The sequence below is a fragment of the Salvelinus sp. IW2-2015 genome, unplaced genomic scaffold (genome assembly GCF_002910315.2).
Source record: "Salvelinus sp. IW2-2015 unplaced genomic scaffold, ASM291031v2 Un_scaffold351, whole genome shotgun sequence".
NCBI lineage: Eukaryota > Metazoa > Chordata > Actinopteri > Salmoniformes > Salmonidae > Salvelinus > Salvelinus sp. IW2-2015.
The window spans coordinates 631556-648969 of record NW_019942545.1 but is presented as its reverse complement, the minus strand read 5'-3'; the positions used below and the strand labels follow the sequence as shown (position 1 = coordinate 648969).

Genomic DNA, 17414 nt, shown 5'->3' with positions numbered 1-17414 from the left:
TCCTGAACATAGAAGCCTATAAGGATGGATGTCTGTACTAACCAAACACAGTATATTGAGACTGCTCGGTTGTTCCCGTCTGTAACCACTCTTCTAAAATGAAATGTGGAACAATGTGCAACTGTATATTTACTCACTTTCCCCTCTGACCTAGGTACAGAAATGTGTAATTGCCATTTGAAGTATGCCAATTACGGTCATACAAATAAGTATTAGATTGTAATATTTACTGTAGTGCCCACAACTATGACTGTGTGTGTAAAACAAACAGGAAATCAGACTTACATCCTGTGTAAGCGAGACCCAAATGAGGCAGTTTATAGTACTCCATTCTGCCAATATCTGTGCTAAAATGTCTACAATCTATAAATCAGGCTGTTGGGCTAGGTGAAAGGCAATAGAACCAATCAAGAACAAAACCATCTGATATGAAGCATAGCCAGGTTTATATTTCTTAAACTACCACTATTTTAGTTATCAGTATACACTACATAGTATGCATTTGTGCAATGGTAGCCTAGTAAATGTTTATGTTTTCTGCCTCAATGTAAACATAAAAAAAAGATGCTTAGGGAGGCTTTTCAAACTACACAGAATTTACTCAATAGCAGACAAGTTACATCTGGTCTAAGTTTTATATTTATGCACTCAAGTGCAGGTATTCACAAATTGGATGCAAAACTCAATATATTTATAGGGCCCTCTTGTGGCTATAAATGAGAAACCATAACATCAACCGTGTCACATTTCAGAGATTTGGTACACACACACACAAAGAGCTGCTGTGGAAATAGGACAATTTTATTGTTAAGTTGAGACATATTGAGTGGAATGCGGGGACTTGCATATCCTTCCTTCAAAATAAAGACACAGCGACAAACTTTAAAGAATCAGGGAAGGTTATGACACTTGACCATCTTACAGGCACATCTCATACCACTGGGCTAGGAAGGCCATGTCACTGAGGACCATGGATGAGGTGGTGTGGACAGCGTGCTAGTAAACCAAAGATGATTCTGTAGAGGATCCAATCAAGTAGAGGGGAGTGCAGCACTGGGATTCCATGGCAATCAAACTGGAAGGATTTTAGGAAAGCTAGCTGTGAGAGGACATTTGACAGGCCATCTCTGCACAATAGACCGTCAAAGGGATGGGTAGATTCAGAGTCATATTTAGAATATATGGCTGTGGATAGATTAGTTCAGATCATTTGTACGAGGTAATTTAAAGTTATGAGTTTGAAAACAAGGGTGCTTTGGATCCCACACTACTTTGGTGTATAGTAGCAGGATCTTATTCACCCAGGGAAGTTTGTGATTGGCTAAGATGAATGTAAATCCAGTTGATTAAATAGCTTGTCCTCTCAGATCAATAAATCCCCAGTATTGTGATTGCTGTGGTGGTTACAATAGTGCTAAAATGTTCCATCCTCCATGACATTCCATACAGCTCTTCCCCTAAATTAACACAATTACAACTTCTTCATATCACAGGACTCTGTCACTGCGCTGAATTTGCCAGACAAAGCAAAGATAATTTACTGCATCACCAATTTTGTATTTTTGACAGAACTTACTATATGTAGTTTACCATAGATCAAGCCTAAGGCTCCCTCCTCTTCCCCACACACTGCCCAGACTTCAGAACCTTATCATGGATCTTTCCACACTCCCAAGCCGCCATTATTTCACCAGTCCATAGTTAGTCGGAGTGGGAGGAGAGAGTGTGAAGGTGGACGCCCGTTCCCTCACCCCCTCCCCACCCTCCATGGCCCATGCATTGGCTGGTCACAGGGAGGGGCGGTTAGGTCAGGGTGTGTGGGTCTCACTGGGGCAGCTGGAGGAGTGTGCCCTGGCCGGCGGGCAGGTAGGTGATGTTGCGGGAGCGGGACAGCTGGAAGGCGATGTCCTCGGCAGCCTCCAGCTTACGCAGCTCTACCAGGCCGTCTCCAGCCTCCTGCAGGGAGTTAGCAATGAGCAGGGCGGCCTGGGAGTCACCCTCCGCTGAGATGATGGCTGCCTGTTTCTGTTGCTCGGCCTGGGGGGGGAAGTAGAGAAGAAACACACCGTTCACTTCTATTCATCCTTTATAAAAAGGTGTGCAAGGTCAGAATCACTTGGTTGTTCAGGGTCACTTCCAACTTCAAGTGTATTAAATGCATGTTTATCATTCTTATCACCTTAAAGAATAAATCTGTCAATGTCTCAAAACAAACCCTTTCATCCTTACCTTCTCCACGACAAACCTGGCCCTCTCGGCCTCCTGCTGAGCCACCTGCTTCATCTCAACAGCCTCTGTGAACTCCTTACCGAACGTCAAGTGTGTCTGAGGAAGAAGGAACATGTCTTCAATTAAAAACACAGAACATGTACAAGTGATGACCAGACCCACTGATAAACACTGTTGCTTCCTTACTCATTAAAACGGCGAAATGAAACATCTGCGCAGAAAAGGATTCTTCTCACAAGGTAGCGTTATTCAACATTGTAAATCATAGGACTTAGTCGTTTTGAATGCGTTATCCCTTTAAACAGCTTACCAGTGAGACGTCATCCAGGATGAGGCCGAAGGTGTTGGCTCTTTCTGTCAGGTCGTCACTGACCTGCCGAGACACCAGCTCTCTCTGGGTGATGAGCTCACCGGCATCAAACCGGGCCTGTGAGGCACACACAAACACCTATATAAACATACACGCAAGGAAATAACAGGATAGCGTAGACTTCACTGCAACCCAATGCCACTCAGACTTTGAGGTAGAGTTTGGTTTTACCCCAAACACCAGGGTAAAAACTTAAAGGAAATGTGGCATTAGTCCAACACTCACCACCACGGACTTGAGGACCTCTGTGGTGATGGATGGCAGTACCCTCTCGTCGTAGTCTTCTCCGATGCTGGTGAAGATGCGTGGGAGCTGGCTAGCCACCGGCCGGAAGAGGATACGCAGTGTGATGTTCACATTCTGCAGATCTGGGGGGGGGGGGGATTAAAACATTACAAAAAAAACTGCAAGAGGACAGTTGACGTAAAAAGGAAAACACTCTTGGATAGAGCTTGAAATTAAACGACAGAAGGATAGGCAGGTAAAAGCTTTTAGTATGCCAGAGAAAGACTAAGTGTGAAAGCTATTGTGCCGGTCCTCGCGACTCATGTTAGTTACCTTTGCTGCCTGTGACGACAGGCACATTGCGCGGACGAGAACGGCAGTCAAAGATGATAGGCTTCTGTACCCAGGGAATGAGGAAGTGGGTTCCCTCGCCAACTACGGCGTCTTGCACTCCCCGGAACCTGTCAAATATAACTGCCCGATGACCTGCGTCAACTGAAACATGTGAAGAAATATTTGGACAATTCAGGTTGATAGTTTTATGGAACTCACAACTTTAAAGCCTCAGATAAGTCATTTGTAATTTCTAGTATTGCATCCAAGTGTTATACAATGATATCAAGATCCCTTTCGGGCGGCAGGTAGCCTAGTGGTTAGAGCGTTGGGCCAGTAACCAAAAGGTTGCTGGATCGAATCCCAGATCTGACAAGGTAAAAATCTGTCATTCTGCCCCTGAACAAGGCAGTTAACCCACAGACAGGCAGTCATTGTAAATGAGATTTTTCTTAACTGCCTTGCCTAGTAAACTGATCCATTTACAGAGCTCAATGTCTCACCATTGAAGAGGGCCGAGTTCACGACACCTCCACCAACGGCGAGGGCCAGCCCCAACTTCCCGATCGATTCAAATAGTTTCGCCATGTCTGTAGCCCTGGGGGGGGGGGAAATATTAAAGATAATACATTTACTATCATTTCTATTGGAGCTCACCAGATAAAACTCTAGATGTTAATTATATAATTGATTATGTGGTGGTATAATAAATCTACATGTAGGTAAGTAGCTCCTAAAGCTATCCAAATAAGTGTTGTTCGGTTTTCCTGAGCTCTGACTTAGTCCCTTCTGACTTGATGGCCTTGGTCTGTCAATGATGCCAACGCTACATTAAATCACTCTAGCGAGCCAAGCAAGCAGACTTTGCAACAAAAACGACTAACACCATTTAACTAACTATGTGAATTGAAACATTTGTCACGCAATGTCGCACCTGGACATGTCATGCCAAGCGATAGCTCTAGATCAGGGTAACAAACACTATCATGACGATCTGTTGCTACATGCTTACGCAGCGACAAGAACTTGCAAATCGGTCGCTCGTGTCCAAGTTACTCAATGCGTACCTTCCCGGTTTACTGAATAATTACCCACACAGCATTACAATAGCTATATCTGACTATTAGGGAGCTTTGTTAATTATATATTTATACATGTATATAGTCAGAACGAATTAAATTAGCACTCACCTATTTTTTCAGTTCTGTCTTTGACCTCCACCAGAGCAGACGTTTGAACGCATGATTTCTTTTCTACACAGCATGGGCATCACCTTGCAACAAACTCCTCTCTGATTGGATAAGTAGTGCTTCGGGACTTGTTTATTGATGCAATTCATTGGCTAGTGAGAATATCGCTGAGCATTCTGGTTGCTGAAGTTCACCAACTATGATAATAGTAATATTATGATATAACTAAGCAATAAGGCACGAGGGGGTGTGGTGTATATAGCCAATATACCACGGCTATGGGATGTTCTTAGTTGCAACGTGGAGTGCCTGGATACAGTCCTTAGGCGTATTGTATTGGCCATATACCACAAACTCCCGAGGTGCCGTTTGCTATTATGAACTGGTTACCAACGTAATTAGAGCAGTAAAAATACGTTTTGTCATACCCGTGGTATACGTGAACCAATCAGCATTCAGGGCTCGAACCACCCAGTTTATAATGATAATTAAATATTTCTGTCATTTGAAAAGGGTTGAATCACAGAATTTCTAAACACTGAGGTACAACATCGCAAGACTTCCAGGAACGATTGCGAAACAGACCATACAGACCGGGCCAGGGTTTGGGTTTTGAGAAGTGAAAAATTCTTCGTTAGTTGTTCATTTTCCCAAAATCTAAAGGCACAATCTATATTTGAGCCAAAATCTTATTACTCCAACATCGTGAAACTGACAAACTGACACGTTTTTATGTTCGCAAAAAAACAACTTTATATCGAAGTAGTGCCTTTGATTTGACGGTCTACACAAGTGCAGTTCAGCACTAAACAACCCGTTAGACGCGATGACGTGTCTCTGCGCATGAGCTTGTAGGCCATTGTCGCCATGACATCGCCTACAAGTGTGATCGAGGATTTCTATTGGAGAAGCAGTTTCCGCAGTTTCATCTTCATACTGTACTATCTTTGGTTGAATGAATCATCTCTTTGGCGAAAATAAAGCCTAGGCCATAATAATGCCATATGTTTGACTGTTTCTTCTTCAGTTAGTGAGACATATTATGAAAATAAAGTTGAACTTACTGTGTATCATTTCAGAACGTTCAGTGGCTGGTTTCACACACACACACACACACGCACACGCACACGCACACACACACACGCACACAATTTGTTGAAAGACAAATGTATCTCATTACTGGACAATTCTAATCTAGGTTTTCAATTGACCAATGCATTGGTTCATTTTTGGACCTGTGAACCTGGCCTTATGTTCGCCTCCTGGCGTTTGCAATGAAGAACAACAACAATCTTCACTCCCCAGTTCCTACTTCATAGTTTCACTTTCCATCCATGTTTTGAACAACATGCAAGGGAAGTACGTCCACGTCTTTGGTGCGAGACGAGAGATATGAGAGGCTTCTAAAAAGGTAAAGTATGGATATTTGCGTTGATATCGTTGTGGGGGAAAAAGCAATGCCTTGAAGAGCTCTACTTTGAGGTCATTTTAGATTGTGTCGTTGGATTTGTGCACTTCCTTGAAGTTTCATTTTCTCAGTTTCCGTGGTCACACTTACCCATTCCTTTGATTTTCACAGATGTTGTGATCTGATGGTAAAAGTGATGGTCTCTTTTATAGAGCGGGGAAGGGAATGTATTTCTGAAACAGTGGATGAAAGTGATTTGAAGCCTACTGGTCGATTGCTCTTTGTGGACCCTACTTTAACCTCAAGCAGTCAGTGCGCATGCCATGTGAACAGTTCGCACATCTCTTTTTACAGTATACTATCAACATCAACGGTATCTCAAGCTGTTTCCATAGCAATGACCTCCGTTGACACAGCAGTTTAATAAAACAACGTTTCTGTTGATTATGTTGATGAAGTTTCGTGGCAACGTCCAATATAGGGTGTCATTTAATTAAATATCCAGATAATATCCAGATAACCCCCACAAAAAAATGGTTATGTTGGCCTATTACATGGCAATGACAAATGTATTGACAATTTACGATCAGTGGTTTTGGTTGAAGGGAGACTTGGCTTGCTATACCCACCTATGTATTCCTCCTGTATGTCAGTAACCCGGTTTTTCCCAGCAGATGGCGGAGCAGTGCAGGACAGTGAGGGTGAGTGGCCTGCCCACTGATATGAAGGAGGACCGGCTGACAGACAAGCTGTACATCTACTTCCTGAGGGCCAGGAATGGAGGAGGGGAAATAGCATCTGTCACCATTGTCAAGGCAACACCCGGCTCTGCCCTCATCACCTTTGAGGACATTGGAGGTCAGTAGGTGTGTGTGTGTGTGCATATAATGTGCCTGAGGCTCCTCGGAGGGGAGGGCTGGTAGGGTGCATCGGGGATAGAATGTGAATAATGAATTGGTAGAGAGAAGAGATCAGGAGACTGGAGAGTTGATGGTGATAAATGGACTATTTCACCATAACGTAGAGTCATAAAGTAACAACTACAGTACATCGTTGCCACTGCTAAGTTCCTTATCAGTAGATTTCCATCTGGCTCGTTGACCACAGCCACTCTTTTTAAACTTCATTTTGCATCCATTTGCAAATTAACTATGAAATGCAAGGTGTTATGCTTCATGGCCTGTCACCATCGATTAACTGTGAGCTCGGGTGTTGGCATACATTTCAAGGAGAGGCCAGGGGCAGGAGTGCTTAGTAAGGGTGTTTCTCTGACTGAGATTGATTTAGCTCTTGTACTCTGGTGACCCCGCACAGTGGCAAGGAGCGTGCTTCAACATGGCCGACACATTCTGATGGTGGACGGGAAGAAGTATGAACTCACCTTGAGTGAACCTCACAAAGACCTGGACCCAAATAAGGTATGTTGTTGACACAATATTGGGGAAAAAGTGATACATTTTGATTAGACTTACATGTTCTCCCTCTTTCTCCCCCTCTCTCTCTCCCGTTCAGGTTATCTTGAGCATGTCTGTTACTKTGGACTACAGCCAGCTACCTGGAGGAAAGGCAGCATTGACCAGCCTTGACAGGAGTCATGATGTTCAGATCCACTATAACAACCCAGAGCAGCTCTGCACCTTGCAGGGCTTCTACTCCCAGGTCCAGGCTGCACTGGCCCAAATACTGGGGCTCCCTGGGGCCCTGGCCTCCACAGATACACCCCCAGCTGGGGCCAATGGTGTTCTGGGAGTCCTTACTAGAGGCACTAGGGGACAAGCGAAAAGGACTCATACCCAGGAGGCAGCAGACCATCACAGGAGAGGTGGTGAGCAGAGTGATCTAGGCTCAGGCCCACTTAGGGACTTTACRTCTGGAGGTCAGGGCTGGGAGGGGGAGGGGACAGCCCAGGCAGAGGGGGGTGCTGTGGGTCTGTGTCTGTCTGAGGAACCCCCCATGRTGGAAGAGGACCTCTCCCTGATCATGGATGCAGACTTGTTCCACTACCTGCAGAGGCAGTGTGGAGAGGAGTACCAGGAGATCCTCACCCAGCATGGGGTAGAGGTGGTGGACGTGACCGCTGAGGGGCTGACCACCCTGTTCCTACAGAGAGTACCCGGGGTGGGGGACATTGGGCAGGAGAGTCTGAGTGGGGCTCGTGGGGACCTGAGCCGGCTCTACCAGGAGAACGAGGCCAGGCTCCGGCGAGCCCAGCTGCCCAAGAGTGTCCTCTCTCCCAGCGGAGGCCTGTCCAGGGCCATGGAGGGCCTGCGGGTCAGGCTGCCCAAGCTGCTGCTCAGTGAGGATGACCGAAACATCTACTTAGTTGGCAACAGCAGCGATGTGTCCGAAGCCAAACAGTTCCTCCTCCTGGGGGAGAGAGAGGAGGCGGTGGAGGATGTAGCCAGCTTGTTACGAACCTCCTCATCCACATGTGGTTCCTCCAAGCCAGGGGAAGAGGAGAGACTCAAACCCACTCTCTCCTCCACAGCAGGAACACCCCTGGACGCCAGGGTAGATAAGCTGCTGAAGCAAAATGAGACGGAGAGGAGGACGGAGGGGGCCCGAGGGTATAAGTTTGCCCCCYGCTTCAAGGCATTAGGGCCGGCTGGGCTAGGGACCAGACCTAGGGACACAGTGATGGTAGGGGACACATCTCCAAGTGTACGACCAGGTCTTGGACCAATGTTAGGCCATGACCTGTTTGGCTCAGACAGAGCAGGGTCAGGTGTTGGGGGACTCTACAGGCCAGGTGCACAGGGTAGTGGAGAGGATATCCTGTTTAAGAGAGGGGACCCCCTGTTCACCCCTTCCTCTATGGAGAATGGACTCTTCCGGAGCTCATCACCAACAGACCTTAGGCAGCAGGGTGAGACAGCCCCATTCACCTCAACTCTGAACACCTTGTCAGGGGGCATCACCATCTCAACCTCTGGGTCAGGGTCCACCCTAAAGCGAGCAAGTAGTTTCTCTGGGCGGGCCAGGTCCAAGGTCCAGGACCCAGGACAGAGTGAGGCTGAGAAAGCCACWACCAGAGCCAGGCGGTCCAATAGCTTGGACAGGAGAAATGCCTACAGTGCAGAGCTAACCATTTCCATGGTGATATGGAATTACATGAAGGAGGCCTACGCCACCTGTATACAGGACATGACCTCTGACCTGCAKATGAGGGAGAGCCAATCAGACAAAAGCAGTGACATCACTGTCATCTTTATGGGTACGGAGTCATCTGTGGTGAGCACCTGTCAGTTGGAGATGCAGAAGCTGGTTGCCATGGTGAAGACAGACTTCTGTTTGCAGGAGTTGCTTCTGGCTGAGTTAGGCGTGTCTGACCCAGCAGATGAGACTTTAGAGGTGTGCTGTGCTGAGGTGAGGCAACGGTTCAAAAAGGTCTCCATCCAGACAATGAGAGATAGCGTGTTTCTGATCGGCCCCAAGCAGCTGTGCTCTCAAGTGGGTGCAGCACTGAGGGAGGTGTTCCCTGGAGAGACAGGCCAGAGGGGGGGACAAGAGGACTTCTCTGTCCCCTCTACCTCCACTTTCAATCAGTCCAGTCCATTTCAGGTGAATGGGGTCCAGAACTCCACACAGTTTCAGACCAATAGCCCTCAGTGGATGTCTGAGACTCAGAGAGGGGGAGAGGAGGGGCCTGGTGCCAACAAGGAGAGGAAAAACATCCAAAGGAGTGATTCTTCCAAGAGGACGAGGAACAGCGACTCAGAACACAAGAACACAGTTGTTAGCCAATCACCAGCRAGGAAAGACCCTGTCATAAAGGAGAAAGTGGAGAGGGGAGGGACCATGGAGGCAGACGGGAGCAAGACTGACCCATTTCTCAGCCATTCAGCGATAGGCAACGGAGGAAGGCCGGGAGCAGTGAATGGTGGCGGTACCAATCAAGACATGGTCACGCCCCCAAAAGAAAGCAACGTGAGAACCGGAGTGACCCAGAAGGACAACAACAGACAGTCTAGTGGAGCAGAGAACCAGGAGAGGTCAGGGTCAGGGGGAGCTCTGACACGTCACGGCCCGGGAAGGTCTAGTYTGTCTGGGGCACGGACACAGATCTGTGTGTGTGGGGAGAGAGGGGCGTCAGTGACGAGGACAGGGTGTGGGGTGACCCTGTGTCCACAGTGCCTTCTCAAAGCCCACGTCCAATGCAGGGTTTGCCCCAAGGCTGGGGTGGCAGTTCCACACGGCGTCCAGGGTAACATGAGCTACTCTGAGATGCCCTTCAGCCTGCCAGGCCATGGCAGAGATGCCGTCTTTAAGATCACCTACTGCATCCCAGATGGCATTCAGGGGGTAAGGGCAGGACTTCTCTACCAGGCTATCTGATGGGCCATTTACTGTTGACATTTTAAATGTGTCATGTCATTCATGTGTTATTTTTTTCAACTGTCCAAATGCACTCTTGGCATTATTAAATCAGCTTATATTAAAATGTTAAGTTTAAGTATCCCTTGTCAGTAATTGCTTGCTTTGCATTTCAAAGTTCTGTCATGTTTAACTCCTAACACTGTCTGTTGGCTATTACAATCTGGAACACACTCCATTATCTGCCATCTGTCCCTCTCTTGTTGTAGGAGGGCCACCCCTCGCCTGGCTCTGCGTTTCGGGGGGGAGTATTTGAGGCCTACCTTCCCCTATGTGAGAGGACCAGGAAACTCCTACCGCGGCTRGAGAAAGCCTTCAGGCTAGGCCTCACCTTCACTGTGACGGGCAGTGAACCAGGGGCCAGGGTCAGCTGGGACAGCATCCCCCACAAGACCAGCCTGCAGGGGGGCAAGTCTGGGTGAGTACTGGAGTCACAGTACCCATTAGTGACTYTCGACTGAAATAGCAACAGTAAAGAGCAGAAAGTCGGGGGTCGATGTTATGTGCTGGCCGTTTTATTACCTAGAGTGTGTCCCAAATGCCACCCTATTCCCTTTATAGTGCACTACTTTTGGGAATATGGTGCCATTAAGGATGTAACCTATGTAAGAAAAGCCCTATAGAGCTCTGGTCAAAAGCAGTGCACTATAGGATTAGGGTGCCATTTGAGATATACRCCATAATGTAATTTTGTGTCCACACAGGAATGGTTATCCAGACTCCACCTATCTGAGTCGCCTGTCTGAGGTACTGAGGGCTCATGGGATTGAGGAGGCCCCTGCCAAGTCTCAAGACCTAAACAAAACCTGACAAGGATAGTCTTATCTATGTTTTTAATCAAGGTGTTTGTTTCTCTCCGGTGTTGCAAGAATTTAATCTGTATGTATTTTGCACTGTGTCCCTAGACTCCCAAGAAATGTTGAACGCTTGTGTGAGTCTGTATAGTTAATAAGCCAACGAGAGAAGTCCTTTTGGTTCTTTAGAGTTTTATAGTTGTACTGTTGTTCATGCTTAAATCAGGACCAGTTGATTTCCACAGATATTTTACGCATGATAGTGACACAAAAGTGTTTGCGCTACTATTGTTATTGGACCAGCATTAGTCCTGGCAGCTGTTGTTTATGTGATCTGTACTGTGTTTTGGATCTCTCGAGATTTCTGACCGTGAACATTCCCGTCTTTATCTTACTGTGACCGCGTACCGTCCATATCTTTTCTGTACTCCCACCGCTGATAGCATTCCCATTCATTATGTAAACACACTCAGAACATGAGCCATAAAATATCAAGTAATTGCAGTTCCATGTTGTTTCCTCACAGTAACATCCTAATAACACAGTAACAAAGCCACAGCTCCAGGTCGAGTATTTTTTCTCCTTCCCGTTATGCTTTTTATTTGTCCTGGAAAACATGTAAGGCATATGGTAACATTACACATTGAAGCGTTACAAGCTCTAGAGCCCATACTGTGGACAGCATGGCACCACGTACGCAGTAAAACCCAGTCAAGCACAGAAGCAGCATCAATTCAAAGGGTTTAAAAAACAAAGTGGAGACAACTTAGTGGAAGAGTGGGAAAACAACGCTATAGACCGAAGGAGAGAAGGAACGAAAACCGAGCAAACAAATCAACGTGTAGGTAGAATAGCTGTCTCACAGTAAACCGTGTGTGGAAACGGAGCTGTCTGGACGGGAAAGGGACAATGGATCTGTTCTTCTGAAGCTTCCCCGTGGACGGGTTCATGTACATCTTGTTATGAGGCTGACTTGACAGTGTCAGATGAGGGAAGAGGAGGGGGAATGGGAGGGGGTATGGGTGCAGTGAGGAGAGGCGGGGGGGGAGCAGGTATAGGTGCAGTGATTTGGCTTCTGTTGGCACCGTGATGATGAGGGTGGAAAGGGAAAGGGACTCCCTCTGCACAGAGCCACTACTAAACTATACAGTGGAAGGAATAATGAACTATACACGCATGCCTTTTTCCCGGGTCACCTACACACAGATCCGAGTGTACTATACACATCGTAACAAGCCTAGCCAAATGCACCAGACACTCACAGCATTCCTATAGAGTCGTGGAATGTGTCGGCAGTTGGCACATGGCAACAGTTTTTAGTGATTGCTAATGAAGAGCCAAGAGACGGCCAGAAACGGTTGGGTGGTTTTCTTTTCGGGAAGGGGGTGTGTGTGGGGTGGACGGGTGGGGGCTGTACGCCTCTGGATGTGGTAATAATCGTCAGACTGGGATTATCTTTCTAACTAGGAATACACTCCACCACGCACTGCGACTGACATAAGACTGGAAGGGAGGAGGATATAGTGTGTGTGAGAGAGAGAACAACGAAGAACAGATGTACTCAAATGTAGCCATTTCTGAAAAAGAGTAAGGGAAGCTGTTTGGAATGACCTGTGAGAAACCATGTGAAACAGTGACATTAAGACTGCCAATCAAAGGAAACCCGTTAGCTAGAACAATATAGCTGGGAGCTGTGATGTTTTCCAATGCATGAAATGCCCTAGTTTCTTCATGGATCATCTCTGGTTTTAGAGCTCTTGCATAAGAATGTGCGTCTGGCTGGAAAAGCAATTCAAGCTGACACACAACGTAGATTCAACAAGCTGGAAAAGCAATCGGGCGCTCGGGATTGGGAGGAGTGGGTTAGGGCTCAGGCACAGCCAACATCGGATTCATCCTGTCCTCTCTGACACCCAGTTACACCCCACGCCGTAACCACTCACTACACCCACCCACCCATGTGCTGCAGCTGAGTTCATCTAAGAGACCTTTTGGTTCTATCGAACAGGAAGAAAAACATTGAATCAAATGACATATAATCTCTGCACCACATGCCATTGGATGCATGCAATTTAATTCCAGATGTTAATGTGATGTGTGTGTATGGTGTGACGAGTGTGTGTATGGAGAGGCCGGGGCTTTGGCTAACTGACAATTGACTAGAACCAAAGAGCTCTCGAGGTGCAATAGAGGATAGTGGAATGTCTGAGGCCAACGGGCTGTATGTGAACTGGGATCGGCTTTCGGGCGGATATGTTGCGCCTGGGACGGACCTAGAGCTGGGTTTCTATCTATGCAGCTGTGAAATATTGGCCTCGCTATGACATCCCCGACACATCTGCTACCTCACTCTCTCTCCTCCCATACAAACCATTTGGAATCAGGCTAAGAGAAACAGGAAACCAGCGTATGGTGGTGTTCACAAAGCTAAACTAGAGAGAGGTTGGATGAAAGAAACGCTCAATGATTCACCTGGTCGTGTATATTTTTGAATGGGTGTTTTATTTATCTTTTTATGTTTTTGGGGGGGTTTCAATTCTAAGAAGATTGTAGTTTGTGTGCTTTGCTGTGCAGCCTAATCGTCCATGCACTCTTCCCTGTTATGGAGATTATATGGTATGGTTGTAAACGCATAGGCCTGTCGACTGATGTGGGCGTCAGTTTGTTGTAGTAGATGTCTGAGGCCTGATAATACTCTATTGACACATTTCACTGATCTGAGATCAGTGAGGAGTTTGGATATGGAGGGAGGTGCCTCTCAACAAGGTAGTGTGTCTGTGTGTGTGTGTATGTGTGTGTTAGGATCGAGGCATGAGAGCGAGACCCCAACCAATCAGAAACGACTAAAACCTTTTGTAAACTGTAGCAAAATTCTATCAGCACCCATAAGCATTTGGGACAGAAATCACACACAGATTGTTTTTGTTTTTCTACAAGGTCATCGGAAAAATACCCAGAATTATTTTGTTCTTCTTCTCTTTTTCATTGAATGCACCGTTGTAGTCAAGGCATTGACAGAGGAGTACAGACAGTTTGGCACAAATGGTCAGGCCCAACAGAAAGGCTCATCACATTGAAAAGGAATGTAGTTAGGCAGGTCCCACCGTAAAGAGAATGAACTTTGAACTTTAAACCCCTTGGAAAACAAAACCAAAAAACATAGGTCAAAAAACGTAACAAAAACATGAAGTAAAACATCGTTTTACTGAAGCGTGAGCTTCTCACATGGCATTCAGAAAACAGAARCACCGTCCACAGGTTCACAGAAGGAGCCCAGCAGATCAGAAAAGGACACTAACCAGAGCCTGACAGAACACAGTCACTCCCCACACCGGCATGCCACTCACACTCCGTCCCAGGCCCACTGCTGTCCCCGCTACACCGGGTCGTCACTTTCACAGCCCTGGATGAATGAATGGTTTCATTTGAGCTGCCACCCAGGAGAAGCTGGCAGAAGGTAGAGGAGGAGATGAGTGTTTGTGTTTCGCGTTGCATGCAAAAAAATGTCCCTTCCACTGTACTTCCAGTGAGTTTCAACAGATACAGTATGGTCTCTTTGAGTGGGGAAGGAGCGGAGCGGATTCAGAGCCAGTGGGACTGGAGTGGGACCGCCATGCCTGGAAGTGCATTAAGATCAGCGAGCAGAGTGCAAAATACCTATGCCAACTGTCCTCTTAAAATTGGCCTCATCAGAGAAGGGGAGGAGAGAGAGAAAGAGAGAGAGAGAGAGAAACAAAGGATTAGAGCTAGACAGCTGTGAAGCAGATAAAGAGTGCAAGGAAGGGGAGGTTGTAGTGGGGTTGAGGAGGTGGGAGTCTTTTTTTAACCTGACAAACGACCTGAGGACACACACATCTTCACACACAATGACTGACACACAACATGAGGGAGGCCACTCATGCTAACACAACAACTTCTTTACAAAGTCACTAGTCACCATCTGAGACYCTTCACAGACAGGCAGGCAGACAGACAAGTGTGTAAAGAGCATGGATTCTCACATATTTCCAAATGGATAGTAGTGGGGTGTTTTTGAAGTCCGTACTGCAGGACTCCTGCTCATAACAGATTAAGCTTCCGTCCATGGTTTATCATAGACAATTCATCTCTGACGTAAGAACGAGTATCAGATTAATTCAATATAATTTAGAGGAGGTTGAAAACAAAACCCAGCTTTATTGATTATAGGAGTCCCCTATAATCAACTTCTGAAAACCAGTCTTGCTGTTCTAAATTATGTTCACAAGGGACAGCAGTGCATTCGTATGGGAGAGGCCAACTATTGATTGTGACCCTAGGTGTGCCACCCCCACACAGACTATATGGGATTTGAATGTCCTCATAATATACCGATACAAATAGAAATATTTCCAGAGTGTAGAAACTAGGATGTTAGCCTGATTTTACTGCTCTGCACTACAACTTTAATACTAAAGCCGAGGTTTCATTAGACAATTTACTGCTCACTCACACACTCACTCTAGATAGACCGAGAAATAGACCAGAGCGCCATCTCTGACGAGCCTGGTGCCTGTTGCTATGCCGACCACAGAGACAGAGAGAGAGAGAGAGATGTAGAGAAAGGAGAAGGGGGAGGGACGGGTGAGAATGCACAGCAGCAGGAGTTTTTTTTACCCTTCTAAACTCCCCTGTTCCAGATCAGGGTGAACGACAGGCGAGCGGTCAATGTGAAAGGAGTGGAATGCCATGGAACGTCAGGGGAGGAATAGAGTCTGATATCAAGGAACTGGACGCCATTCAACTCTATCTTACTCCGGTCACATGTCTTCGTGTCTCTACACAACACTGCCTCTTTGAACACATCATCCTGTGTGTGTGTGTGTGTGTGTGTTTGTGCGCCTTGTTTGAAGGGAGACAATTTTCTCTCCTAATTGACACTGTGCACTGCTTGCCAACAGTTGGTTCATTAGAAACATCCGTGACTATAGAGCACCAAAACTAAGCCCTGATTTCTCCCTCCCTATTTAATACTGGACCAAATGGCTCATTAATTCTCTGTCTGGAGCTTCATCCTGTCACACGCTATTGTCTGGTCTCTCGTGCGTCACCTCTAGGATTATGGGATTTGTAGTGTGGGCTCAGCTGTGAGGGCGGAGCTGTGTGATACTAGAAGTGCCATGGCATTTAAGGGACGTGCCACTAACCTTTCTTTATATACTTAAATAAAGAGTGGGTAGTGGTGATTGACAGGGGAGTTCTGTAACCACTGGCTTTGGAGTCAAGCATCTCACAGCCATGCAAACATCTCCAGGGGAGCTGATAGCCAATCACAGACAAGCAAACACTGACTGACTCATGCACAGTGACATAACGAAACACTATGTGAGATGGTGGGTGTGGTTCTGTCTGTCTGTCTGTCTGTCTGTCTGTGGGTTTATACCATAGGGAGAGGGGAAGGGTAGGGGTAACTCAATAGAGGGAGAGGGGAGGAAGGAGAGGTGACAGGTGGAAGTCAGCGCAGGGCAATCTAGCATAGTGGGAGTCGACATGGAGAGGGACATGGAGGGAGGAGGGGCACTGTGTGAGTTGGAACGGGTCGAATTATCATTGTCAAGGCAACGGTGATGCACCCCAGGCCTGGGAATTACACCCACACCGTCCCTCTGTGTCTCTCTCTCTCTCTCTCTCGGACTCTCTCTGGGGTCTCAACAGGCAACACCTTCAGACTGTTATGACATGAGTCAAAGGAGAGCGTATCGTAGGGGTCATTTTCCCATGGTGGCGAGGTGAGGGTGGGAGCTGTTCTGTGAGCCCGGCTATCATTAAGGTGCACTGGGATGAGGGAGCGTGAGGGATTCAGAAATAAAGTGACCCTTGCTTGAGTGGGGGAGGAGAGAGAGGGGAGGAGGGGGAGGGGTGGGTAAAGGCCCAGGCCTGAGTATTCGCTGTCAGAGTGGACTGGGGAGGGGTCTGAGAGATGATGGTAGGGATGACAGATTGACTGCTGTGCAATGWGTCTATAAAGCCCACCCCCATCCCCCGCTCTCCCAACTCCAATCCACACACACACCACACCTCCCTATCCCTCCCCCACCACATTTCCCCTGCCTTGTCACCCCCTCCCAAACCAAACCCCTGCTCCCAGGACAAGAGCTCCCCGATGGTCTGCCTGCCTGACTATCCATCCATCCATCAATCCCTCACTCTCACTTCTCCTCTTTCTTGGGCTCCTCCTTCTTCTCCTCCTTCTTCACCTCGTTTTTCTCCTCGTTTTTCTCCTCCTTCTTCTTCTCTTCTTTCTTGTCCTCCTTCTTGGAGTCCTCCTTCTTCTTGTCGTCTTTCTTCTTGTCCTCCTTTTTCTTGTCCTCCTTCTTCTCCTCTTTCTTAGGCTCCTCTTTCTTTTCCTCCTCTGGCATAGGCTCGGTGATGAGGATCACCTTGCCGATGTTGTTTCTCTCCTGCATTCTCCGCATGGCATCGCCCACCTGGATAGAGGAGCAGAGGCAGAGAGAGAGACATGAACGAATGAA

The 17414-nt window shown here is 47.1% G+C and overlaps 2 protein-coding genes across 3 annotated transcripts; one reads left to right on the top strand and one right to left on the bottom strand.

Moving 5' to 3' along the window:
• Positions 1–1270: 1270 nt before the first annotated feature.
• On the bottom strand, positions 1271–4436 carry phb (prohibitin). Its single transcript, XM_024135361.2, has 7 exons — positions 4348–4436; positions 3661–3755; positions 3158–3319; positions 2825–2967; positions 2540–2656; positions 2230–2325; positions 1271–2037 (listed from the first exon to the last, which is right to left on the bottom strand). Exons 2-7 carry the CDS (start codon positions 3743–3745, stop codon positions 1825–1827), a joined length of 816 nt encoding a protein of 271 aa, XP_023991129.1. The 5' UTR covers positions 3746–3755; positions 4348–4436; the 3' UTR covers positions 1271–1824.
• A 1201-nt stretch (positions 4437–5637) lies between these two features.
• Positions 5638–11318, top strand: si:busm1-163l24.3 (uncharacterized). Of its 2 annotated transcripts, none has more exons than XM_024135359.2 (6): positions 5638–5758; positions 6427–6613; positions 7070–7173; positions 7268–10057; positions 10339–10547; positions 10834–11318. In XM_024135359.2, exons 2-6 carry the CDS (start codon positions 6430–6432, stop codon positions 10937–10939), a joined length of 3393 nt encoding a protein of 1130 aa, XP_023991127.1. In that variant the 5' UTR covers positions 5638–5758; positions 6427–6429; the 3' UTR covers positions 10940–11318. The 2 variants fall into 2 exon arrangements, with proteins under 2 accessions (XP_023991127.1, XP_023991126.1); XM_024135358.2 differs by having other exon boundaries at positions 5639–5758; positions 6430–6613.
• The last annotated feature ends 6096 nt before the right edge of the window (positions 11319–17414 follow it).

Bases quoted from the DNA above. Each gene is read 5' to 3' on its own strand.
- phb (XM_024135361.2), bottom strand. From the start codon at position 3,745: ATGGCGAAACTATTTGAATCGATCGGGAAGTTGGGGCTGGCCCTCGCC. The intron at 2,968-3,157 runs GTAACTAACATG...CCCCCCCCCCAG, and splicing joins TGTCGTCACAGGCAGCAAAG to ATCTGCAGAATGTGAACATC. The intron at 2,038-2,229 runs GTAAGGATGAAA...TTCCCCCCCCAG, and splicing joins CCAGGTTTGTCGTGGAGAAG to GCCGAGCAACAGAAACAGGC.